Below are 26742 nucleotides of genomic sequence, written 5' to 3' on the forward strand. Positions count from 1 at the left end.
AATTCTTCATTACTTAAGCTAATGAACTAATTGTCTCCTGGCTGTAGCTTCAGATATAGCGTACAGATATGAGAGTGGTATCAATCTTTTCATCTAACTCTAAGCAACAACAACAAAATAAATGATTTTCTCAAAATGTCAAACTGTTCCTTTAAGAAAAAGCATTTCGGATCAACACTCTACTCAGGGAGCGAATCAGAGAGTTCGCATCAAACTGGAATATATCGATTATTAAATCTGTGTGCGTATCCACTGGTTTTTATCATCGTTGTGTGTGTTTGTACAGGTTTTAGTGCCTCCCAGCTCCCTCGCAGTCCTTTCTTTCTATTGACACACACACACACACACACACACACACACACACACACACACACACACACACTGTATCCTCGTACAACCTTGATGTGATGTTCAAGGTGAGAGGGTGTGTGTGTGTGTGTGTGTGTGTGTGTGTGTGTGTGTGTGTGTGTGTGTGTGTGTGTGTGTAAGTGGGTCGTTGCAGTACTGGACTGTGATTGGCTGGTTGTCATGAGGAGCAGGGGAACCAGATTGGTTTGCAGAAAATGCCAGAACAGATCCACTGGGACCTTGGAGCTGCAAGGAACTCTGGGAAACCAAAGCAAGGCCCAGAGAGAGAGAGAGAGAGAGGGAGAGGGGGATGGAGGTGAGAAATGGAGGAGTGAAAAAATGAACACATGATAAAGTGGAGAGATGTGGACGATCACTGAGAAGATGATCTCCATCTTTTACATTCTAGTATAGACCCCAAAGTTTGTAAAGATGGCCACCATGTCAGGCTTGAATTTTAACCTTTTTTACAAACTGATATATGTGAAATATTTTTATTTAAGTCTTTGGATTTTAATATTTCACTATGTGTAAATGTCATATAGCTTCAATAATGATAACACACAATATTGTATATGAGACAGTCAGACACTGAAGAGAAATGTTTATAAGCTTGCAATAACTTTTTTTGGCCGCTTGGAGGCACCGGAAACAAGTGGGAACTCAACACTCACATATTATACTCATACAGTTGATATGTTAAACATGTTAGCATACAGTTGCTTGTTTACACATTAAGTAATAAGGCAGCTTTATAATTAATCTAGAGTCATGTAAATCCAATATCCTCTAATCCTTCTAGCTCTATCAACTCCTGATAGAGAAATATCTGACTCTTTAACTGCTAAATGTTCCACTATATATGTTCACCGGTTAGTTTCTAACCTTGTCGCTTGCCATTTGGTGCTGAGCAGGTTATGAACACTCTTTAAAGGTGCTGTAGGTAGGATTGTGAAGATCCAGGACTTAGCCAAAGAATTTGAACATCAACACCTTCTCAGTCCCTCCCCCGCTTTCTGCTAAAGCCTAAACTGTCTCCTAAGCTCCTCACCCCATAAGGGAGAATGAATGCGTGCGAATGAGCAGTGATTGACACGCAGTTAGACACCGCCCCTGGCCATGATTGGAGCATCTTAACAGGGAGCTGTGGATTTTTGCAAATCGCACTACAGGCTGTAGGTGGTGCCAGAGGAGCTGGATTTCTTTTTAAATGACCTGCTTCATGTAGTTCTACTGGAACATAGGGTCAGTTTCAGCAAATATGACAGAAAGTTAGTTTTATAAGACTTACCTACTGCATCTTTAAGTGGGAATTTATAGAACGAGTCTGGTGCATTTGTTGGGACTATTTTCAGTGGCGGATCAATACACATTTAGTGAATATTTCTGGCAGCAAATATGTCACCCAGTGTAACAGTGACTACGTTTACAAGCTGTCAATTTTCGGGTTATGGTCGGGTTAAGGTCACTATTCGGGTTTCTGAAACATTCGGAATAACCCGTTTACATGCGTGAGCAGAGAGAGTTACTCCTGTGTACATGGAATTTGTAATCAATTGACAATATCCCGACGTAAACGGCGACGCACAGTTAGCGTCTGGACGTATGGACAACCTTAAGACGCAATAACTTTTGGGTCCCCTTCTTATAAATCTCACTATCTCGGTACTTTCTGCCGTCAACAAAAGACATTATATTCATGGTTTTCACCACACTAATGAAGAAATTGGTTTCCTCCTCGCTCCAAAAGTGTGGTGCTGTGCTGCGTCTCGCCATGTTTACCTCTACTTCTTGTTTACTTCTGGTATACTGCGCGCAGGTTTTCTGCATTGACATATATAACTATATTATTATAGTATATAATTATTATTATAACTATGTTTTCTGGCACATACAAGAAGTTCCTCTACTCAAAAGACCAAGATTCCTTGCGAATAGAACATGCGCAGAACACAAATCAATGTTCCTTTTGATGGGGATATGCCGATACGCGTTTACATGACCAAAATTTCGGGTTAGAAAAGGGGTAACCCAGGTAGCATATTCGGGTTTTTAAAAACCGGAATATGAGCATATTCGGGTTTTTGCCGGTGTTTACATGGCCGTGCGCGACCGGGTTATTGCTAATATTCCGGTTTTGAACGGGTTATTGGCTGCATGTAAACGTAGTCTGTGTAGCTCCCGGATGTGTTTTCAATAGCTTTTGTACAACAATGGAGGTATATGGCACAGCTGAATAAGACACAACACTTGTTAGTAGATTAAAATTAATTATTGGTTTTGGTCTTTTTGTGGGATTTGTTGACCGCAAGAAAAATACAGAATGTCACCAGACTTATCTTTAAGAGAGTTGGCTCAGCTCCAGGAGTTTCCTATCATGCGTTGGGTTGGGTGGAAGGTTGACAACATTTCTGAGCTTTAGAGAGAGAGAAACACAGCAGATGTGTTTCTCTCAGAGCAGCAATGTGGAATGTCTCAGCTGTCTGACATCATGTTACCTGTCTGTCTGTCTGTCTGAACTCCATGCTCCTAAAGACACTATTGCACATCAGTCAAAGATAAAGCAGTACAGAACAGAAGTAAATACAATATTTATCTAATCATTAGTGAAATTAGACTACAATTACATTTGTAGTCTAATAGCCTGATAACTAATTCCATAATGTTTTTTGCTAGATTGAGATATATATATATATAAAATTGGCAAAACATTTTCTTGATATTCATTTATTTATATATATATATATATATATATATATATATATATATATATATATATATATATATATATATATATGAATAAATAAATATCAAGAAAATGTTTTTTTTCTTCATTTCATTCATTTTCAAATTTCATTTGACAAAAGTTCATTGACAAAACAATATCAGTGAGCTGCAAAAATCCAACGGGCTACTTCTGTGATTCTTCAGTTGCAGTCTTCACATTCATTTATTATAATTGTTATGTTATATCAACTGCACAGTCCTGATTATTGAGCATAGACTTTTAATAACAGCTAACCAGTGGTGGAATGTAACTGTACATTTACTCAAGTACTTGGAGAGGCAAATATTGTACTTTTTACTCCACTAGTTATTTGACTACTTTAGTTAATTTGCAGATTAATATTGTTAATACAAAATATAAATCAACTAATAAATAAGGATTTATTATTATTGACTAAGCTATACCAAGCAGTATATAAATTGAAATGAGCTACATGTTTACCATCTGCAACATTAAAGTGATTTACACATTAATGCATCAGTAATTAAAAATGGTGGGACCACCATTGAAAACGAGATGGTACATCTCATAGTCCATGGACTATTAAGGGGTTTTATCCTTATAAACAAATCTGAACACATTATAATCCAGTGATATATAGGCCTGCATTACATTACATTGTGCTTTATGAGCGCTTTAATTTTGAATGCAAGACTTTTACTTGTAACCACAATTACTACTTTTACTTAAGTAAAATATCTGAAAAGCCTACTTCTTCTTCCATTACTGTTTGAAACTAAGTTGAACAGCTTCAGCTCTGGCTAGAGGAAACTGTGAAATTATCCTTTCAACTGACACCTCCTGACGTCATGACCAGGTGAGTTGACAGTAAATACAGAGTGAGACAGAAACAGGTAAAAAATAAATACTGAACACTACTGTGAACAATGCCTGTGTTGCAGCCAACATTTTATAACTTTAAAATAGATTTCCCCTGCTCTTTTTGTCAACAACAAAACCTGGAAACAAAGCAGCCAGAACATGCTTCTCTCTCTCTCTCTCTCCTCTCTCTCTCACACACTCACTCACACACACACACACACACACACACACACACACACACACACACACACACACACACACACACTACACACAGAGGTAGGAGCTGCTTTCAGATTTTCTTCCTTTAAAAAGTCATCCAATTTTTTTTGTTTATTGGATGCAATTTAATCCTCTCTCTCTCTCCCTCGTTCTCTCTCTCCCTCGTTCTCTCTCTCTCTCTCTCTCTCTCTCTCTCTCCCTCGTTCTCTCTCAATTCTCATCAAAGAAGCTTTATTGGCATGAACTTTTCAGTATGTTGCCAACATCAAAATACAATTTGTCCAGATATTTGACAGAACGTTGTAAACATCTCTCTTTTTTTTTTTTTTTTTTTTTTTTTTTTTTTTTTTTTTTTCTCTCTTTCTCTTGCTCTCTGTTTGTGTGTGGCGCATGCGCGGTCCCGCCGCTCCACTCTCAGTGCGGCGCACAGCGCGCGGTTCTCCACTGCTCCGACAGAGTTGATGATCAGTGTCCGGGATGGATACCTGAAGGATGGATAGACGATCGATGGACTGATCAATCAAACTGGACTCACAGTCAGGGGACACACAGACACCTCTTCAGTATTGATTATTGATTAATGATTGGCTGCTGTTATTGTGTTTGGAGTTAGCGCTTCAAACCTGCAAGACTCTACTTTCTTCATCCATCCCCTCCTCCTCCGGTAAGTCACCTTCTTCCTCTTCTTCTTCTTCTTCTTCTTCGCTCTTTCACTCTTTTTATTCCTCTTCTTCTGTTTCTTCTTCCTCCATTTGTTTTTCTTTGTTGTATCTTTTCATTTGAAGGTTACGAAACGGACGGAATAGCAGCAGAGGCTTAAACCGACTGTACCGGAGACTGTCTGTCTGTCTGTCTGTCCGTCTGTCCGTCTGTCCGGTGGTTTTTGTCCGGATAACTTTCAGGCTGCTTCTATCTGTCTCACTTTTTAAATGTCCGCTTTCCTGTACTTCTGTCTGTCTTTACTATGATTTTATAAGACATGTCTGTCTGTGTTTTGTATTTCTCTGTTACATTTTGTATTGGAAAATACTCCATGAAATATGTAATCGATCTTATGAGCTGATTTGTGCAGATTTTGAGTAAAAACTAGCCTACTATATATATAGCGTATATATATTCAAATGTAGGCTAGTAAAGAATAGGTAGCCTATAAAGTTAAATGGAAATAATCAAGTAAAAAAGCAGGAATTTGTACACAGTGGTATTAGGATCTACTACATAAGCAAACAGTAGTAAAATACTCCAGTAAAACGCCCAGAACAATTTGTAATATATTTAATTAAGATGATTTATATGTGAAATATTAAAATTACCCAGCAAACTACAGCTGTCATGTAAATAGTGGAGTACAAAGTAAAAAAAAATAATAATAAAATAATCAGGTAAAGAACCTTACAGTTGTACTTACAGTGGTGGCAGAAGCATTCCCATCACTTCTTATGTAAAAGTAGAATAAATACTCCAGTCAAATGTGTAATGTATTATATAAGCTGCTTTGTATGTAGGATGTGAATCTGTAAAGTAAGCAGTAACTATAGCTGTCAGCTAAGTGTGGTTTGCATTGTTAAAAAGTACAACATATGAAGGCTATATATTAAAATGTAGTAAAGGTATGAAGTAAAATGGACTCAAGTAAAGAGTACTTAAACAGTAGTGAAAGAAGTATTCAGATCTGTTACGTAAATAGCCTAAATTTAGTACAAATATAATAAATAAAATGTTTAATATGTCTTATGAGCTGATTGGTATAGTAAAATGAACAAGTAACTATCAGGTAAATGTTGTGGAGTATAAAGTACAATATTTCCCCTGTGTATGTGAAATTCTTTCATATAAAGTAACCTGGAGTAAAAATGACTTACAGTATATGTTTCCCTCTGGAATGTAGCTGAGTAGAAGAATAAAGTTGATTAAATTGGAAATAATGAATTACAAGTACCTCAAACGTGTTCTAAAGTACAGTACTTGAGTTACAGTAGTTACTGTCCACCAGTGTACTACACCTGTCTGTGGTGGATAATTAAAACCTGGAAGTGTCCATTCTGCATGAGTACTTTTACTTTTAATTCTTCAGTACATTTTGCTGTAAATAGTTATGTATTTTAATTTGAATGCAGGACCTTACCGATAATGAAGTATTTTTATAGTGTGGTATTACTTCTTTTACCTAAATAAAGGATTGTCTGTTTCTAGTTTACCTCTCGTAGTCTTTTAGTATTTTCTCTCTTTCAGTTCATTCTTAGTTTTTTTTCCTGCACTATAAAGCTGTGATTTGTCGATTAATCAAATAGTCGATTGACATAAAAATAATAACTAGTGTTTTGATCATCAGTTAATCCATATTTCAAGCAAAACCATAACATGGTTCCAGGTTCTCAAATGTGAGGATCTGCTGCTGCTTCTTGTCTCACATGATAGTAAAATGAATATTTTGGGGGTTTGTACTGTTGATTGGGTTTTCTATTGTTTTATGAACCAAACGATTAATCAGTTGATTGAAAAAATAATCTGAAGATCAATCAATAACTTGATTTTAAGTTTTTTTTCTTGTTTGTGCTTTTATACTCAGTTTTATTGATTTGTATTGTTTTTTAATTAAATTAACCACAGTTGGTTCTGTAGGTGACAGCAGGTCTGACTGTAATTTTCTCCAAATCTAAATATTAATGTGTTTCATTCTTAAAATGAATGAGTTTTAATCCAGCAATCCACAAACTGTACCCAACAGTTGGTTTGACCTGCCGTCTTTAATTATTTACATCAAAGCATTTAAAAAAACAAAACTGTAATCAAATATAAAAGAAACTATAACTAGCTCCTTTAAAATGAGACAGACAGACAGACAGACAGACAGTATAATCTTATGTGTGTATTGAACATGCTTCATTATTGTTAGATAATCCCTTACAAAGCCCCCACACACAGTCCGAATCATCCAGTCTCTCTCTCAATTACATTTCAGTTCAATATGCTTTATTGGTATGAGTGTATCAAAGACAATATTGCCAAAACCCGAATTAATAAAATCAATTAAACAATGAACACTTACTGTGTGTGTGTTCAAGTTGGTGTGTCTCTCTCTCTTTCTGTCATAGAGATGTTGTTAATTATCACATATGTGACAGTATGACAGGCTCTCTTTGTGCATGTGCGTGTGCGTGTGCGTGTCGGTCAGTCCGATAGTGACACCTGATCAGTTGGACTGTAGCACCCCCTGCAGCTCGCACATAAACACACCTGAAGATTGATTTTCCTCCTATAATACCTCCTCCCTTCCTTTCCTACCTCTACCTTTCCTTTGTGACCTGGAAACTGATTTCAGTGCTGCCATCTCTCCAGCAGCCCCATATGAAATGAACAAGACCTTCATTGTTTTGTCCTTTTCTTCCTTCTTTCTGTCCTTTGTTTGGATGTTTGGACCTTCAGTCTGTGTGTCTCAGGCCTTTATGAGTCTAATTAACACTAATCAACTTAATTAAAGTCTTCTGCAGCAGGAACACAATCAAACTGAGCTTAACGTCCAAACAAAAGAAAGAAGAGAAGAGTTGTTAGACCATACCAACTAGTCATTAGTCAATACTAACCCGCTACTGGACCATATTATCCCACTGTTTAGACTGTATTATTATTCAGTACTAACCTGCCATTTGATTGTACTAACTAGTTGTTACCGTACTAACCCACCGTTAGACTGTAGTAACTTGCAGGTAAACAATAATAAGATGTTGTTCAGGCTGTCCTCAATCACCATTCATACATATACCTATGAACATGAATGCACTGTAATTCGGATGTAATCAACGTATTTATTACTGTAATTATATTACATTACAGTTTTTTACTGTAAGGCAACAACCTTTAGTGTCCATAGTATATATGACCGGAGCGAAGAAGGAAATTAGGTGACATAATATAAGAGTGCAAAAATATGCGTTTGGAGGAGGTTGGTGTGGTGGTTGGGACCCACAGGACATTTACCCAGGGGACTGGTGTTCTTGTCCTGGAATTTTACCCCAAACCACAATTTTTTTTTCTAATCCTTAACCAAGTCGTTTTGGTGCCTAGACTTAACTGTTATGGTCATGTACCAGTCATCCTTCCACAGTGTTAAATAGAATGGTCATATTAAAATTAACCAATCATGTAACAGTAGTTTTGGTGCCCTAACGTAATCAGTGTGTGTGTGTGTGTGTGTGTGTGTGTGTAGCTTTAAGTCCAATCCAACAGCAGTTAGTTAGCATTGTCCAGTTGTACAGTAAAAGTACATTTATCCTAATGTAACACAATCTCTTGTGTTCTCCTCCACGCAAATCAATTTTACCTATTTATAGAACATGACAGCATTACTAAACACTCTGTGTGTGTGTGTGTGTGTGCGCGCGCCAAGACTCAGCAGTGGGCAGATTGAGAAGCAGCATGTTGTTACGTCAGGACAGATCAGTTTGGAAACCTGCAGAGAGCACACACACACACACACACACACACACACACACACACACACACACACACACACACACACACACACACACACACACACACCAACTGTGTGCACATAGACTGACAACAGGTGTAATGAGCTCATCATAAGAACTTTATTGAAGTTAAAAGAGCACAGACATGACTGTTACATCTTAAAGCTATAGTGCACAACTATTTTATATTAATGTCTGTTACATTCAAGCCATTGCCAGATGTGTTGATACATAGCTAATAAGCCTATTAGCTTCACAAAACTCTCTCTGTATTTCTCAGTATGGCTATGTTTACAAAATGGTGTCGTCCGGTGACTTTCGTGCGTAGAGGCTTAAGCGATGCGTTTTACGACACAGCTGAGAAAAGACAACAGCAGCGTTCAGCTTTTGAGACGAAGAGGACATAAAAATTACAAGATAATTACTACTTATTCTAAAGAGTCCATCATGTTTTTTTTAATCCTCTGAAGGTTTAAACGCTATTAGCAACTGTGTGGAGGAGGGGTGGTGGTGGTGTGCGATCACTGAAGGCTTGAATCATGTGGATGAGCCAAAAGTGTTGTTGTCATTAGTTAGAATTCCCAATGGGGCCAACAGAAACTATGCAATATAGCTTTATTTAAGATTAACTTTACATATATCATTTTTCTTGCAGATAGTTAGATGAGAAGATTATTACCTTTCTCATCTTTGAAGTTACAGCTAGCAGCCAGTTAGCTTAGTTAAGCTAAGCATAATTGCCGGAAAACAGGGAATCATCTAGCCTGATTCTGTCCAAACGTAACAAAATCCTCCTGCCAGCTAGACTGGGTAAACCCAGCCCGATCTGCCGGCAATTTGATTTCACCCTGCAGCTCAGGCTGGAAACCTGTACGTTATTCTATCCTGCTTCCGTTACAAATTTGAGGGAACCAATCACAAACGGGCTTATCCACCTGGCGCGTTATTGGCGGGTTTAAAACGATGATGATAGAGAAGCGACCAAGCAGCTTTTTGTTTACATTCAACGAGCCGGCCACCGAAGCGCAGCAACCCGTTGATGCCGCTGTTGCTGCTACGTCACCCACATCATTGGTCTGATTGGTTGAAGGACTATCCAATTGCGTACAGAGTCATTTGAACTATGCCCGTTGATCACAACTCTTGTGCAGAGAAAATACAGAGCAGACTAATGTTCAATCTTAAAAGATTGAGCTTGGTCTCGTGTTAGCCAGACTACCTGTCAGCACCTCTAAAGCTCACTGATTAACATGTTATATCATGTTTAATTCGTACAAAAACTGAAGTGTGAAAACTACATGTTGCAGTTTTACAAAGGGTTGGACTGTTTCTTTGCAGGAAGCAGTGTTTCCAGTCTTTATGTTAACCTAGACTAACCATCTCCTGGCTCCAGGTTCTCATTTAAATCTCGGCTAGAAAGCAGGAAAGCTTATTTTCCAAAATGTGAAACTATATTACTTAAAGAAAATCATATCATAATCATATAAAATCTTGTTCTGAACTCATAAATCTGTGTTTCTGTGAAATCTTGGCTCCAGACTGATCACTGCTCCAATAAGTTTTGTGCTTGCCTAGTAGTTTTGTTGTTGATGACACTGAACACACACTACTTGTGTTGTGTAACCGCTGTGTTCCCTCAGAGATTAGATTTTTCTGTCACTGTAGAGGTAATACTGAGAGTATTGCAGTATGTGGAGTACTGTGCGTGTGCCTAAGAGCTGTCTACCCATAGCGCTAACAGCTAGCCACCTCATTACTCCCATTCTGTCTGCTGTGATTTATGACGCTACCTGTGTGTGTGTATGTGTGTGTCTGCACCTGCTCCCTGTGTTGTCTAAGGAAGTTTAATTAATTTCCTGTCATGTGATGAAGAGGAAGTGATGACAGTAATGAAATGTGATTGGATGATTATCATCAAAAATGCAATTAGTGGTCCGGGAGAGAGGTTAGGAAATTGTGGATTAAAAGAGTGAACAAAGGAGTGTGCGTCTGTGCGTGTGTGTGTGTGTGTGTGTGTGTGTGTGTGTGTGTGCGTGTGCGAAAAAGAGAAAGAGAAAGTGTGTGTAAATAGGACGGCAGTGATGAAGTGTTTCATTGCGACTTGTGTCTCTGAGGTATTACACACGCTCACACACACACACACACACACACACACACACACACACACATACACACACACTGAGGTTGTGAAGGTCACATTGACACACATGCACAAATGTACACACTGTGTCATCAGTTGTGAGGCAGCAGGAAGTTGTAAGGAGTTTCGCCTCTGAGACATACAGACAGACCTTGTCCAGGTTGTTTCCATAAATATCTCAGTAGACAGTGAAACAAAAGGAAAGTGGCAAAATTTCTTCTCTTTCGTTGTCTTTTGGTTAAACAAGAAGATTGAGTGTTGAAGGGGTGAATAGGGGAACAATTGTGTGAAGAGGAAGTATAAGAGGGGGCTAAGGACACACCCCTGCGGTGCTCCTGTGAGAGTTTAGGAGGTGTTACCTCTAATCCTTAAATTTTGGGGTCCGTTGCTCAGTATCCATGAGCACAGTGATCTGTCCCAGCCCAGGTCACTCTTTGGACCAGTTTGTGGGGGATTATTGTATTAAACGCTAAGCTAAAATGTCAAACCGCATCCTTACATATGTGTTCTGCTGCTCTAGATGTGTGAGGGCATGGGTGAAGAGCTGTTATGATTGTATCATTTGTTGATTTATTTATCCGATATGCAAACTTGTGTTGTGATGAAGATCAGCAGGTATAGCAGTCTTGATGTGGGAGTGAATTAATCTCTCTAAACACAAGATGGCATCATGAGTTTGCGTAAACATACACGTCACTTTCCTAAAGCCAAATGACGTGTTATCTGTACGCATTTTGAGCTATCCACGTGTATGTCTACGCTGTATACGGCGGATGTGAACATATTGTGTTATCGCGAGAACGTGCCATGCTATCGCGAGAACATCACACACGTGTAAAAAAATAAATAAAAAAAGGTTGTGTTTAGGAAAAGAACATTGGGAAAGGCTTTAGTAACACAAAGAAACGACAAAAACATGATGGTGACCAACGTCACACGCTTAGGAAAACAATTAACGGTTGGGTTTAGGAAAGAAACATTGGGGAAGGCTTAAAAAAACGGTTGATAAACGCCACACGCGGGACGCGATCCTGGCACTCCTGGGTGAAAGTCCTGTGTTTTACCTATCCACCACCCCAACCAACCACCCTATGCTGATTTCCGTCCTTTCATACTACTCGCTACGGTGATAATTCACACGTAAAATGTAGGTCAATGGAGGCCAAACGCGTTGATAAACACGCTAAAAAGCGATTATGCGTCTTGATTACATGCCAAAATGGCATACGAATTGGCGTGTCATACATACGCCACTTTATGAGATCAGTCTGCTAAACTCGTGGTGATGATGGGGGTTAGAGCGACTGTGCGGTAGTCATTCAGACAGTTCACTGCTGGCTTCTTGGCCATGGGGATAATCGTAGCTGACTTGAGGCATGAGGGGACAACAGCTAGCGAGAGGTTAAAAATGTAAAAAAAAAAAAAAACTCTGCTAGTTGGTTTGCACAGGACTTCAGTACTTATCCAGAAACTCCATCTTGTCCAGCTGCTTTGCTGATGTCAGTTCTGCCCACGGTGGATCTAACCTGGTGTTGATGTAGTTTTTCAATAGTGCGTTTATCGGGTTACTATTTTCATCAGCAGCTTAATGTGGACTGAGGGTCAAAAACGGAAGGATTAGTGTAGACATTACTCTTATGCCTCTTTGAAAATTACAGTAAAGTTAATCTTGTCAAAAGTCACAGTGTCCTTAATGTGAAGGTGATATATAGAAACTGAGACACAACTTTACCCCTACCTACTCCTCTTCATCAGCTTTAAACTTAATTTTGTTGTCTAAAAAACCTTTTAGAGTAGAAACAAATGACTGTCTACGAACTTAAATCACCTGCCCACCAAGGTGTGTGTTTCTGTGTGTGTGTGTGTCTCATGTTTCTTCTTCCATTAGTTGAATGGAGCAGGTGTTGAATGTTTGATGAGTCAGAATGTTGAGAAGGAAGTGATGTCATAGCCTTCTTCTCGTCTTTCTGGCCGGACTAATGTTTTCCGGCAGCAGCTTTAAGTCTTCAACCTGGTCTTCAACCTCTTCTGTGAAAACTGCAGATACTCACCGTGTTGTACAGTGTGTTTGCAGTACTGAAGTACAGTTTGTAGTACTCAGGTTTTGAGTGTGATTGTTTGGAAGAATATAGACCAAACATTCACACATTTCATGTTATTCATTCACAAGTGATAAAACATCTGTGTTGTATTTGTTTACCTGCTGATGATGTTTAAAAGAACGGCGTTAGGTAACAACATTATTTTTTCAGTAACGGGGTAATCTACCTAATTACTTTTCCCTTCGTTACAACGCCGTTAATGTTACTGGACGTTAAATGCGGTGCGTTACAATGCATTGATTGAATAAACGGTGTAATCCGAACGCACTCCTGGCTCACAGCTAGTGAGGAGGTGGGTTAAAACAAGGTAAGCGATTATGATTGGCTAAGGCAGAGTCATGTTTCATGGTAGCCAATCAGAGCCAGTGTTTTTACACACATGCCAGCACAAACGCCACATGCACACAATCACAACACACACAACAGCTAAACAATGGATGAAGCAGCAGAGATGGCGAGTCAGGAGCAATCCGATGAAAAGTTAGCGTTTTCAAGGTGGAGATATAAGCACTACTTCAAATTCATTGTGGTCAAAGGCAAGAACGTGCATGTAATGTGTACATTATGTCCAGGAGCGAAGACTTTGTCGACATCTGTTGTAAGCAACTCTAATTTAATGAAGCATCTCACAACGACACACGCATCTACAAAGCTAGTGGCCAAAAACACCGATACCTCCACCACAGATGATAGCTCGCCATCCACTAGCAAAGAAGGACTCGGAGCAAAGTCCTCCAAGCAGCAAAAGCTAGATCTTTCTGCCTCACAACAAAAAGCTATGACACAGGCTGAAGTCAACCGTATGATAGGCAGGTATGTTGTTAAAAGTATATGTGTCATATAAGTTTATATGGTGTAACTGTTTACTTTTCTTACAAAGATAATACTTGAAGTGCAGGATAAACCTCTTGCTGTCTGTCGACGTGCAATAAATATCGAAAGTTATGTACGTTAAACACCTGTCTGTTCTACTCATTTCAACCGACTTGTGAAAACTGCTAAAAAAAAATCCAAATTCTTTGACATATAGCAACTTTTTTTTTTAACAGTAACGCAAATAGTTACTTTCCCTGGTAACGAGTTACTTTTATTATAGAGTAATTCAGTTACTAACTCAGTTACTTTTTGGTACAAGTAGTGAGTAACTACAACTAATTACTTTTTTAAAGTAACGTTCCCAACACTGCTGATGACACACTAAATACAATGCTCAAAGTGTGTATCTTCTGCACACACACACACTGAGTCACAAGGAGGTCAAAGGAGTTCAGTGTTTTGCTGAGACGAAGTCAGACAACTGGCATGGATGTTCAGAAGAGTGCGAGTGGTAATCTCTATTATAAAACTACAGATTATACTAAGTGAGCTACAACACACACACACACACACACACACACACACACACACACACACACACACACACACACACACACACACACACACACACACTTATCTGTGGATTATAATCCCAAACCACAATTCCCTTCTGGCTCAACCAATCACGTCCCAGAAAATCCTGCACAGCCTGCAGGGTAACCTACATGCTGTGTGTGTGTGTGTGTGTGTGTGTGTGTGTGTTAATCCCTGACAGTCTGTAATAGAGGAACATCTGGTTTATCTCTGTGACTCTGAAGCTTCCTGTTCAGACAGGAAACAGGATCAGTTACAAATGTTCACTTTAATCCCAAATTATTTCACATTATTTTGCATAATTGCAACAAAACACTAAATATGAAGCTATGGTTAGCAGCCAGTTAGCTTAGTTAAAGTAAGTTTTTTTTTTTATTAGCCAGGGGTAGTCGTCTTCTGTAGTTTTACTGGTCACCTTGCTATTTTATAGTTATATATAACTTTACATTCTCCTATGTGCTGATTTACAGAGACGTTTAAAGACCCTGTTTGACATGCTAGCTAATGTTAGCTAAAATTAGCTTGTGGTAGCTTGGACTGCGGTTACATTTTTGTAGTATGCAGTTTGGGACTACAAATACAAAAATCTATCTGCTTGTTCAGGTACTTGTTAGTAACGCTACTGTGGAAGCTTTTACCAGAATAGGCCTGTTTAGTAAGCAGGATTTGATGGCCACATTCCTACACTTATAAAATGCAATTCAATGTGGAAGTAATCCAAGTATTCAGAATACGTTACTCAGATTGAGTAATGTAACGGAATACATTACAAATTACATTTTTGGGCATGTATTCTGTATTCTGTAACGGAATACGTTTTGAAAGTATCCTTCCCAACACTGGTTACAAAGTGATGCACGTTTGTCTCTGAAGTAAAGGCTGGACTACAACAGAGCTGTTAGGAGCAGTTTGTGAACAGTGTTTTCTGTTGGATGGTAAGTTCCTTTAGGGTGGACTTTGGGCTTTTTCACTTTGGAAGCCTATTACATGCACAAAAAAGATATATAACACAATAAAGGAAAGGGGAAACGCCAAAAAGCATAATATGAGCACTTTAACTCCTGCTGCTCGACTCCATTACGACTCCATTTTGACTGATCACGCAAATAGATAATTTTTTCGTTTTCATATTGGGGCTTCTGGGAAATGCATGGAGTGGCCTTAATTTATTTAGAGAGTGAATAAACTCATGAAAAGAGAAGTATTGTCATGTAATCCATTGATTTCCACAATGTAACTGTATTCTAAATACCAACTATTTAAATTGTAACTGTAACGAAATACAGTTACTCATAATTTGTATTCTGAATACGTAACGCCAGTACATGTATTCCGTTACTCCCCAACACTGTTTGTAACACACGTTATAATGCTCACCTAGCTGCTAGCGTGGCACGCCCTCATACTCTGCTTCTGATTAGCTAGCAGTGCTTACCTAGCTACTGCGGATGTGCGACTCCCAACAAAGATGGAACAGAAGTGAGATGCCTCACTCTGTAGCTAAAACAGAGAGCTCAACACACAGGGTGAACAGAGGAGCTGCAGCAATGTGCAGTACAACAAAAATATGGTGTTTTTTGAAAATTAAACAATGTAAACCTATTCTGATATAACCTATAAATACAATTATGAACCTGAAAATAAGCATATGATGAGCACTTTAAGCATAAAGTCTGGAAACAGGAATAAAGCCTAGCTTAGCTCTTGTCCAAAGGGAACAGATGTCACCTACCAGCACCTCTCAAGCGGGCTTATTTCTTGATCAGTATTTATTTTTCTGAGTGCAGTTGCTTCTAGGAGTCTTTGCTGGTTGTTTTGTACAGATAAATGAGATATAATGTGTGTTATTTATTAAGCTATAGAGGTGGTTGAGATGGGGGATACTTGTGGATTTTGTTACCTTTGGACAGAGCCAGGCTAGCTGTTTCTTTATACTACGCTAAGGTAACCAGCTCCTGGCTGTAGCTTCATATATATCGTATTCGTATAGACATCTTCTCATAATTCTCTCAAATGACAGAATTTCCCAAAATGACGAACTATTCCTTTAAGACAAACAACAACAACAATAATGGAGGAACGTTTTTAAGAGACTAAACCTTAACAAAAACTAATCTATGATGGCGCTGCTGCTGCTTTTTCTGCTGTGATCTCAACATTAACAATTTGTAACATGCAAAATCTACACATAGACAAATGAAAACCCCACATATACATCAGGAGTCTCAGAAAAGTTTCACTTAATGTTTTCATGAATGCTGATACATGTGATAAATCTACTCTGAAACACCAACGCAACAGTTATATTTCTTCTGTCATTGAGTTCGGTGGCAGTCGTTAGATAACAAGGTGGTTCATTAGTTGAGCGGTGTGTCAGGTGACTGGGCCCCTCAGGTCTGCACGTTTTGTTAGCGCTACCAGTTCAGTGCTGGGTTTTAGTGTGAAAGCTTTTAGAGTTTCTCCTTGAACAGTAGTAGTGTCAGGTCCTGATGGAGCAGAGCTGCTATATAAAGAAAGAACAGAAGTCACAGTGTCCTGAAGTGAAGGTTGGACTGACTAACGTCACTGTACCTCCTGCTCTCTCCGTGTGTGTGTGTGTGTGTGTGTGTGTGTGTGTGTGTGTAATCCCTCCTGCGGTATGTAAACCAACATGATGTCAGTTGTATACATGAGATGATTAGTCACACAAACACACTCTACATCACTCTCTGAGTGTGCTTCAAAATGAAATCCCTAAACTGTTACTGTCCACACTGAGAGCAACACACTGGATCATCAATAACGATTACATTCAATCATTTATATTTTTTATGTGTTTTTTAAACTCTGCAATTTCGATATTGGCCTCAAAGTATTGGTCGGATAGCTGGATTACATAAAGATAATTGAATCCAACACAGGAATGGCGGACTTCACCACCACCAATGGAAACTACTGTACAGAGAGGTAATTACTGACTGTAAATACCTTGAATGGCTATTGTTAAAAATAAATGCAGACCAAAACATTATTTGATGAATATTTTAAGTATTAAAACTTGAAACCTGCTGAGATTTAAAGCGTGTGTAATCCAACCCCTCTGCTGACTTGAAAGAGGGGCTTTGGAACAAGCTCACTGTGACGAAGAGGAAGAAGAAGAGTTTTCTGTTTGTTTTACTTTTACCTTTTTTTAAATGTTGGACAGAGTACTTTTAGAAACCACCTGGACAGAAAAGTCAGGATGTGGACGGAGAACAGAGAGACTGCAGCTCACCTTTCATCTGTGTGTGTGTGTGTGTGTGTGTGTGTGTGTGTGTGTGTGTGTGTGTGTGTGTGTGTGTGCGTGCAGGCGTGCGTGCGCGTGTGCGTTAGTGTGTCATAGTTTCCCAGTGGACAGACCACAGTGGCATCACCAGTTGTGGTGTTACTACACAGTGCTTCCATGACAACTAGAAAACAGACAGACAGAGAACTGGACTGTCTACAAACCTGTCTTTCGACCTGTCTGACTCGGTGCTTTTCCATATAGCTAACTTCCCGATTCCCTCATTCGTGACTTTACCTCGTGTCTTAGCACCACCTTAGCGTCATTTTGAGGAAACGGCAAATATTCATGACAGATGCCATCTTAACTGTCCTATAATGTGGAGAAATAATTGAGTAACAGTTTTAAAGAACACCTAACGGCTAATGACTCCTGCTCCAAAGTGTCATGAAATGTAACTGATGTAGGTAAAGTCATTCTAATACGTTTTAGAATTATATTATTGGATTAATAATGACCACGACTTTGCAGCTGTGACAAATATTTGGATACCTCCTTTCCCTGAATGAGCCAATATGCAATTGATTAAACACAAATGTATTAATTTTTTGTTTTATGAGTAAACATGAATAACGTTTGATTCGCCATTACATTATTACATTACATGTCATTTAGCTGACGCTTTTATCCAAAGCGACTTACAATTGCTATATATGTCAGAGGTTGCACACCTCTGGAGCAACTAGGGGTTAAATGTCTTGCTGTTGTAGTTATTCCACTGGTAGATTGTCCAACCTACAGTAATGCAATGATGTAATTACATTAATATTACAGTTAATGCTGTTTCCATAGCAGTCCGACCCGCTGGTCAATCCCTGAACACAAACCAATCAAAGCCAACAGGTAAAAATGCAGTTTTAGGATACGCATGTGGTTCCTCGCTCCGAGACACATTTTAGGTTTTGGAACGTCTTCGATGATGGAGAACCTCAGTTGATTTCTGGGTCGCTGTCTGGAGAAGGGAGGAATGATAATTAGCTGAATGGAAAGCACCTTATGTGTCCTCAGAGTGTCTTCAGGTTACGGCCTCCTGCAGGTCTTCAGATTCACTGCAGTCTGAACGTGACTGAATGTGATCTCCTCAGACTGATGTTGGTGTAACTGTGCAGCTTGTATAGTTTTATATATGATACTGTTTATAAGAGAGCAGTTTATGTGTCTGATGAGAAAAGGCAGAGTTAGAAAACATAAGAGTGATATTTGGCTTAATCATCTATTCGATGACCCTGAGAACAAATTGAGAAACCCATTTACCAGATTGACAACACACATGCAGCGTAATGAAACTCTCTGAGGAAGTCGGGGGGGAAATGAGTCTTTCCCGTTTTAAGTTTCAAGGTCTTTATTAGTCATTTATAGTCTCGCATTGCCAGACCTTCCTCCACATCGCTGCGGAGTAGGGCCTGGCTAGTCCACACAGCATTCTAGGATGGTAAAAAATAAGTGCTCAGGTTTGTTGGCATGTCTTAAAACTAATCACAATTGTCTTGGGCGGCGCTAAGCGCTGGACGGAGCCCCGGTTCCGCTGCAGAAATCCCCAGGGAAGGAACTTGTCTTGGTGGATCATGTCTACGTTTAAAAGCTGTTTTAGTCGTGCAACAGAAAACTCATATTGGACAGATAGTCTAGCTGTCTGGATTTACCCTGCAGAGATATGAGGAGCAGTTAACTATAGTCCTCATAATTCTACCGGAGATTAAAATTCCAACACATAGAAAGCAGAAGGTAATGGACATCTGACCGCCAAGAGTGACATCCGGCAGAATTTCCGACGGCAATGGAACACTCCCGGAAGTGGAACGTCGTGGATATAGACTAGTCATGTACTAGTCTCGCGTTGCCAGACCTTTCTCCACAGCGCTGCCTAGGAGGGTCTGGCTAGTCCACACAGCATTCCAGGATGGGAGAAAAACGTGCTCTGGTTTATTGGCATTTTTTCAAAGCAGTCACAAACGTCTTGGGCGTAAAAATGTAGCACATCTGAGATTTAAAGTTTAGGATGACAAAATACTTATTTGGCTCACAACACAATAGAAATACGCTTACGTGTTTTGTCACAGAGCCTTCTTAAGAGCATTTTAAATACACAGATGACAATTCAAAATATATCTAAATTATAATGGAAAGTATGTTGTTACGAGTCATTGTGCATTTTTAAGTGGGTATATGGAAATCCTGGAGCTTTCTTAGTGGGTATACTGTGTATACCTGCGTATCACGTAGACAAAATTCCCTTATAGCAAAGCACTGTTCTTGGAGGCTTCCAGCATTTCTGTTGAGTTGTCAGCGTGTTTTGTTATCCTACATATATGTTGTCAAATTGCTGACAATGTTTTCAAGTGCGTTGAGCTCTCATGACACCATCTGCATTTTACAAATTAGAAGAATTCATCAATATTAAAGTTTGTTCAGCTTATTGTCTGTATCATAATGTGTCCCATCAGACCAACAATATGTCAATTCATCATAGTTTTTTTTTGCAGTAGACCCAGCTACTGTAATCACAGCTTTCTAAGACATGCTTACTGTAAATTTAGGTTAGAACAACCTTAAAGCAGTTTTGTTTTGTAAGGAAAATGTGAGTTGTCAAGAGCAAGCCAGGAAAAGTTTTTTGCCCTGAATTCAGCCAGCTTCATACATCTAATGTTTAGTTTGCGGTTTCAGGTCAGAGCTGCTCCAGTTTGAGGTTTTGAGGTTAGAAATGATTTGCTGAGATTTGAACTTGTGGAGCCTGTTGGAGGTCAAACACATCCTGGGAGGAAGCTCTGCCTGAGTGGATGTCTTGAAAAGGAAACAAAGCACGATCAGATATTAATGCATTTTATTTTATTTGACCTGGATTTCTATCGCTGGTTCTCAGAAGGGTTACTGTGTGAGAAAAATGGAAATTTTTTGTCAGATTTGACTTTTTCTTTTTCTGAAATGTATCATGTTGTTTCTGAGGGAGTGGTTTGAGTTTTCACCAGTTTCTTCTGATAGTTTGATCTCAGATTCCTGCAGGGGCGAACATACAAACATCAAACTGTATCTAGTAGCATCTCTGCTGCTACTAGCCACTGCTCTGTTTACTGTGTGTGTGTGTGTGTGTGTGTGTGTGTGTGTGTGTGTGTGTGTGTGTGTGTGTGTGTGTGTCTTTGACCACTGTCATTACCAGCTACTGGCCTCAGGGTGGGAGACAGCCACTCTAAGACCTCTCTCTCTGTCTTTTCACATCTCCATTAGTTTCTTTGTCCTGTCTGCCTCAGGTTAGTGTGTGTGTGTGTGTGTGTGTGGATGTGTGTGTTGTACAGTCTCTTTCAGGGTGCAGGGACATGCATTAGTGACCTCTTCAATATCACCATCTCTTTATCTTTTACACCAGCAGTATTCAGAGCTTTCGTCCAATCCGATGAGCCCCTCGTTTGTCCACTTGCTGACATTAAAAACATCATAAGAATATATAAGATATCTGATGGTGTAAACCTTGTATCGCCATGTCTAGTGATTTCAGACCAGAACTCAGGCTTATAAAAGCGTTCATACCCCACTGAACAATAACACACACTGCAGTTGTCCTGTTAATTCCTGACACTATGAGAGGATTTCTTTTGGTTCTTGAGGTAAAGAAATTCTTAATCAGTTACCAAAAGTGAAAAATATAATTTTACATTTTAGTTGTTCCTAATACATGTCTTAATTGTGCATCATTGGGTGTAGGATATATCTTATTTGCATTTACAGTAGCCTTTCAAAACCATTTAATAGTACAACATTTTGGTAAAATGATCTTATTTTCACTTTCTAGCTTAGAGTGAAAATGATTAGAAGATTGATTCTACTCTCATATCTGTCTGTTCAATGTGAAGGTTCAGGGGTTGGTTATCTTAGCTTAGCATAAGCACTGGAAACAGGGAAACAGCTAGACTTGAGATTATGTCCTAAAAATGTTAAAGTCAGATTGCAATCTTGAGTTGAAAAGGAGCCAAATGCATATAAGACTTTGTCATCTATAGATTAAACGCTTGAAACTGATAATATTGTTTGTGTAGAGTGTAAATAGTAAAGGAACCTGCAAAGAACTTTTTGGTTCTCCCCTATTGATCTCAAAAGAGGCTGTTTTTGAGAACATCGGTACAGATCACATGCGTTCTATCACCACAAACAGTGCAGCACAGTGCTGTTTTTTGTCCAGTGAATGTATGATATAATCATATTTCACTATGTAAAGACGTGGAAATGAGACTGAAACTCAGTGAAATGTTTCTTTGCACTCTATTGAGTCTCTTTAAAGTCTGAAAAGGAAGAAGAAGAAGAAATTCTGGTTATTGTGAAGCACTGATGCTGAAGAAAATATTTCTGCTTTTCCTCACAATCACATTGTTGTGCGTGTGTGTGTGTGTGTGTGTGTGTGTGTGTGTGTGTGTGTGTGTGTGTGTGTGTGTGTGTGTGTGTGTGTGAGAGAGATTATAACCCCCACAGCTGGCCTCTCTGATTACTGACTGCCTGGTCAGCCTGGATTAGGCACACACACACACACACACACACACACACACACACACACACACACACACACACTACAACGGAAAAGGTAAAAATACATATTTCATTTCATATTAATGCTGAATCTTCAGTTCACTGACTTGCTTTTCTTTTTTCTGCATCTTACTTTACAGTATGTGTGTGTATGTATCTACCTGAGTGTGTGTGTGTAGTTTGTAATTCCCAGCTCAATAGAGCAGATATATTTAATCCTCTGCTAAAGCTGATGTCAGCATCAACTGGCTCTGTGTGTGTGTGTGTGTGTGAGTGTGCGTGTGTGTGTGCGTTTTGTAGCTAATTCATCACAGTGGCAGATTAACCAGCTGTCAGCAGAACATAAAGTCAAATACTAACAACCAGCTGGAAGAGGGAGAGAGAGAGACCGGTAGAGAGAAAGAGAGAGAGAGAGAGAGAGAGAGAGAGAGAGGAGTCTACAGTGTAATAGGTTTGCTATAGATTTATCTTATCACAATCAGTTACAATGTGAAATTACTCTAAATATTACAGAACCATGAGCCAAAAAAAAAAAAATCAAAATCATACTGCCGGTGTCCAAAATCTCTCCCTTGTTCCCTCATTCACTACTCATTTTATAATAAATAGTTTACGCAGTCATGAACAGTAAACAGAGATTTATTAATCATCATCATTTGCATGATCACTGACAGGTGAAGGTTTGCATTGCATTGCAGGATTATTAGCAGAAAGTAGTGGACATGGACACCATTTTTCTGAATTTGGGAGGGCACTTTAAATTGCACAAATTGATTTTCACATTCAAATATAATCACACTACTCCATACATTAAATGGGAGTGATATTTGTAACAAGGCAAATAACTCAAAACATAAAAAAATCAGTGTTTGCCGTGTTAATTGGAGTAACAGAAATACCAACTTTTCTGAAAGCTTTGATGTATTCAGCTTGGTGCTTAAATAATTGGAAGTGTTTGAAGACCAAAGAAACACAGATGCATCATATCAGCCAATTACTGCCGTCTTGTCAACACAGTTAGCCTTGCCTACCATAGAAATACAGGACTCTCCCGTATAATGTAACCACCCTATAGATCTATGTTCTGACCACCAGTTTTAATCATTTCAACTTTGTTTCGCCTGTTTTGTCTATCAGTTTGGCATGGCAGATAGCTCTGAATACCACAATACCCATGATCCTTGGCCATCGTTGCTATGAAGAAGAAACCAGTCAGAGGTGTGAATCAGTCGCAATTCAAAACACAGCACCATAGTTACTGAATGCATCCAAAATTGACCCATTTTCTCTACAATTAGCTCCCACACACCGTTAACAGTGAATGTAACTGAATTTTAAGCTCTTGGATTGGATATTTCTTGACAAAATAGACAGTGGGAGTCAAAGTTAATTTAACCTTTTGTTTTTATGTACACTGGATTTATTTTTATTTTTATCGAAGAACCAGATATTTTCCAATGCAGTGGTTATTCTTCTGTACTGATGATTCAACCAGGAGAGTTTAATGCCGTTTCAAATTGTCAACTTTTCTCACTTCACAACTTGATGAAGATGACTCGTAGCTTTCTGGCATATTCAGAACACTTTGTCACTGCAATCAGGAACAAAACATTGCACAATAGCTACGGTACGGTTCTCAGTACATCCCAATGGCTGACCCATTGTCATGGAATAACAGTATAGGCTTTCTGATTGGATATCAATTTTGTTTATATAGAACAAAAACATTAATTTGCCCCAGATATAGCTGGTCCAGCTGGTGTGTTGATGTTGATACTAGATACCTTGATTTCCTCTCCAGTGCAGAACTTGTTGGCACCAGCAGCTGCTATACCACTCTATAAAATACACATTATCATTAGGTAACCATTTTTTCTTTGCCATTAGTCAATGGTGTGCCATTACAGCCTTAATGAGTTGACTAAATCTGATCTAAATCCCTAAAGATAATTTATATACAGTAGTAATGTATGTAGGTCGTGGTAATAAAGATAACTGAATATGAAAAAACTGTGCGTGTGTGTGTGTGTGCGTTGTGTGTGTGTGTGTGTCCTGTCAGAGGTCATGCGACTTGGCAGAGCTGACAGAACAGATGGACACAGTCATGGACTGACCTACACACACACACACACACACACACACACACACACACACACACACACACACACACACACACACACACACACACACACACACACACACACACACACACACACACACACACACACACACACACACACACACACACAGGACATTGGACACACACATATGTCATCCTTCGTCTCTCCTCTTACTCATTACTTCATCACTCTCCCTGTGAGCATTTATGCTTCACACTCTACATCCGGTGTCATTCAGGCCTCACTCCTGTCCGCCCGTCTGTCTGTCCACCTGTCTGTCCCTCAGTGAGTATCTCCTTTTAAGGGTCATAACTTGTTCTTGTGGATGTTCACTGTCACCTTTACATCAGCTCTGTATGCATTGCTGCTGCGTGGATCACCGTTGTTTAACATCTGGAGTGGTCTTTGGTGTAATGTTACAGTATTTACAGTAGTTTTCTCAGTATTTTCTTTGTCTTGAAAAAAACATTTATTTTTCTTTTATCAACAAATATGGTGTTTTGGAAGTGTCATTGTGTTTTAGACCTTGTCATACTATTTTGAATGAACTGCTTTTAGCTGTGGACTATGGTAGATTGTCACTCTTCAGGCCTGGTCACAACAAAAAGTGCCAGATCAACACCACCGTAGCTGACAAGGTAACACACCAGCCATCCGGTTACATGCTGGCAATAGTCAGTTATAATTAGGTCTCTGAGCTTCTTACTATTTTCTTCTGTACTGGGCAGTTTACTCCCCTGCTGGCATTTTGTTCGCTGGATTGTACTTAATTTCTTCCATTAAAGTGTTATTGAAAAAAGAGGAAAAAGCTCTCATGCTAATTCTCAGTTACCAAATTGTTTCGCTAACGGGACAATATGTTCACACAGTTTTTTCAAAAGACGTTGCATAACTGAAAACCATGACTCTTTTGTCGAGCAGTTTATACTCCTACAGAGGAGGTACAGTAAAAGTGGAAGGTGCGGCAGACTCTATGGCCGAAAAAGCCCTGAAAATAATCTTTAAAAAATGTGTCAATCATCAGTCAATGGCACAAATTTCAGTGTCACAACTTGAAAATTAGCGCAGACTTACTTTGCCCTTGGAAACAAATCCACTAATCACAGCAATTCCATTGAAATCACTTGTTTTAACTGCGGCATTTGGCTCTTTTAAGTGATGATGTAGTTTTCTGGTGTTTCTATCTGCTATAAATGAATATTAAGGAACATCAGTAATTGTCATGCGTGTCTGTTTCTCTTCTTCTTCTCCCTCAGGGATGAAGACTCCTCTCAGCCCCTCTCAGCTCCTGAAAAGGGGGCAGATCTTTGCCTTCGGAGGGATGTGTCAGGAGTTGATGGACCCCCCAACACCTGCAACCATCAGTCTCTCTGTCCAGCAGACTCCATCCCCAGGTGATTGACATGTTCCAGCACCAACGCTCTCTATTATCTCCTGTCATTCCAACCCATACTTGTAGTTGTCTCTTACAGTGTGACTGATCCCTGTTGTTTTCTCCTACAGTCTGGCTCTTCCTTGTTGTTTTTTCCTACAGCCTGACTCCTATTGTAGTTTTCTCCTACAGTCTGACTCAACCTTGTAGTTTTCCCCTACAGTCGGATTCATCCTTGTACAGTAGTTTACTCTTATAGTCTGACTGATCCTTGTTGTTTTCTCCTACAGTCTGACTCTTTCTTGTTGTTTTCTCCTAAAGTTTGACTCATTCATGTGGTTTTCTCCTACAGTCTGACTCATCCTTGTTGTTTTCTCCTAAAGTTTGACTCATTCATGTAGTTTTCTCCTACAGTCTGATTAATCCTTGTTTTCTCCTACAGTTTGACTAATTTATGTAGTTTTCTCCTACAGCCTGACTCATCCTTGTTGTTTTCTCTTACAGTCTGCCTTATTGTTGTTTTCTCCTACAGCCTGACTATTCCTTGTTGTTTTCTCCTACAGTCTGACCCATCCTTGTTGTTTTCTCCTACAGTCTTACTCTTCTTTGTTGTTTTCCCCTACAGTCTGACTCATCCTTGTGGTTTTCTCATACAGTCTGACTCATGCTTGTTGTTGTTTTATCCTACAGTCTGACTCTTCCTTGTTGTTTTCTCATACAGTCTGACTAATCCTTGTTGTTTTCTCCTACAGTCTGACTCTTCCTTGTTGTTTTCTTCTACAGTCTGACACACCCTTGTTGTTTTCTCCCAGGTCAGGGTGGGGCCTATTCGCTGTGTGAGGTGTGTAACCTGCAGCTGACATCTGCTGCTCAGGCCCAGCTTCACTACAATGGCAGGTCTCACCTCCGGAGAGTGAGACAGCTCCAGGCTAGAGAGACAGGACAACAGGCAGCAGGTAAAGTACGACCAGTAATAGTATTTGCATTTGTAGTTTTTAACAATCAGCTTATAAGGCAAAAATAAAACTTATTAGAATAACTGCTGACCCTCTACTGTCAAATTTGTGAACTGACTCAAGACCTGAAGCTAAATGTTTGCTTTATTTCAACCATTACTGTTTGTTAGCTTGCTT

The 26742-nt window shown here is 39.3% G+C and overlaps 1 protein-coding gene across 3 annotated transcripts in view; it reads left to right on the plus strand.

Annotated features, from left to right (window-relative positions):
- Positions 1-4585: 4585 nt before the first annotated feature.
- The window catches only part of znf385b (zinc finger protein 385B), a 49336-nt gene continuing 27179 nt past the window's right edge, over positions 4586-26742 (plus strand). For 2 of the 3 annotated variants that reach the window (XM_039818731.1, XM_039818732.1), the window contains exons 1-3: positions 24350-24522; positions 25494-25631; positions 26422-26565. In XM_039818731.1, coding sequence (XP_039674665.1) covers positions 24444-24522; positions 25494-25631; positions 26422-26565 — 361 coding nt within the window. In that variant the 5' untranslated portion in view covers positions 24350-24443. Of the gene's footprint in view, positions 4842-24349; positions 24523-25493; positions 25632-26421; positions 26566-26742 lie in introns of those variants that run through there. The other variant, XM_039818733.1, reaches the window with a different exon arrangement.

Source organism: Perca fluviatilis, chromosome 12 (genome assembly GCF_010015445.1).
Source record: "Perca fluviatilis chromosome 12, GENO_Pfluv_1.0, whole genome shotgun sequence".
Classification (NCBI taxonomy): Eukaryota; Metazoa; Chordata; class Actinopteri; order Perciformes; family Percidae; genus Perca; species Perca fluviatilis.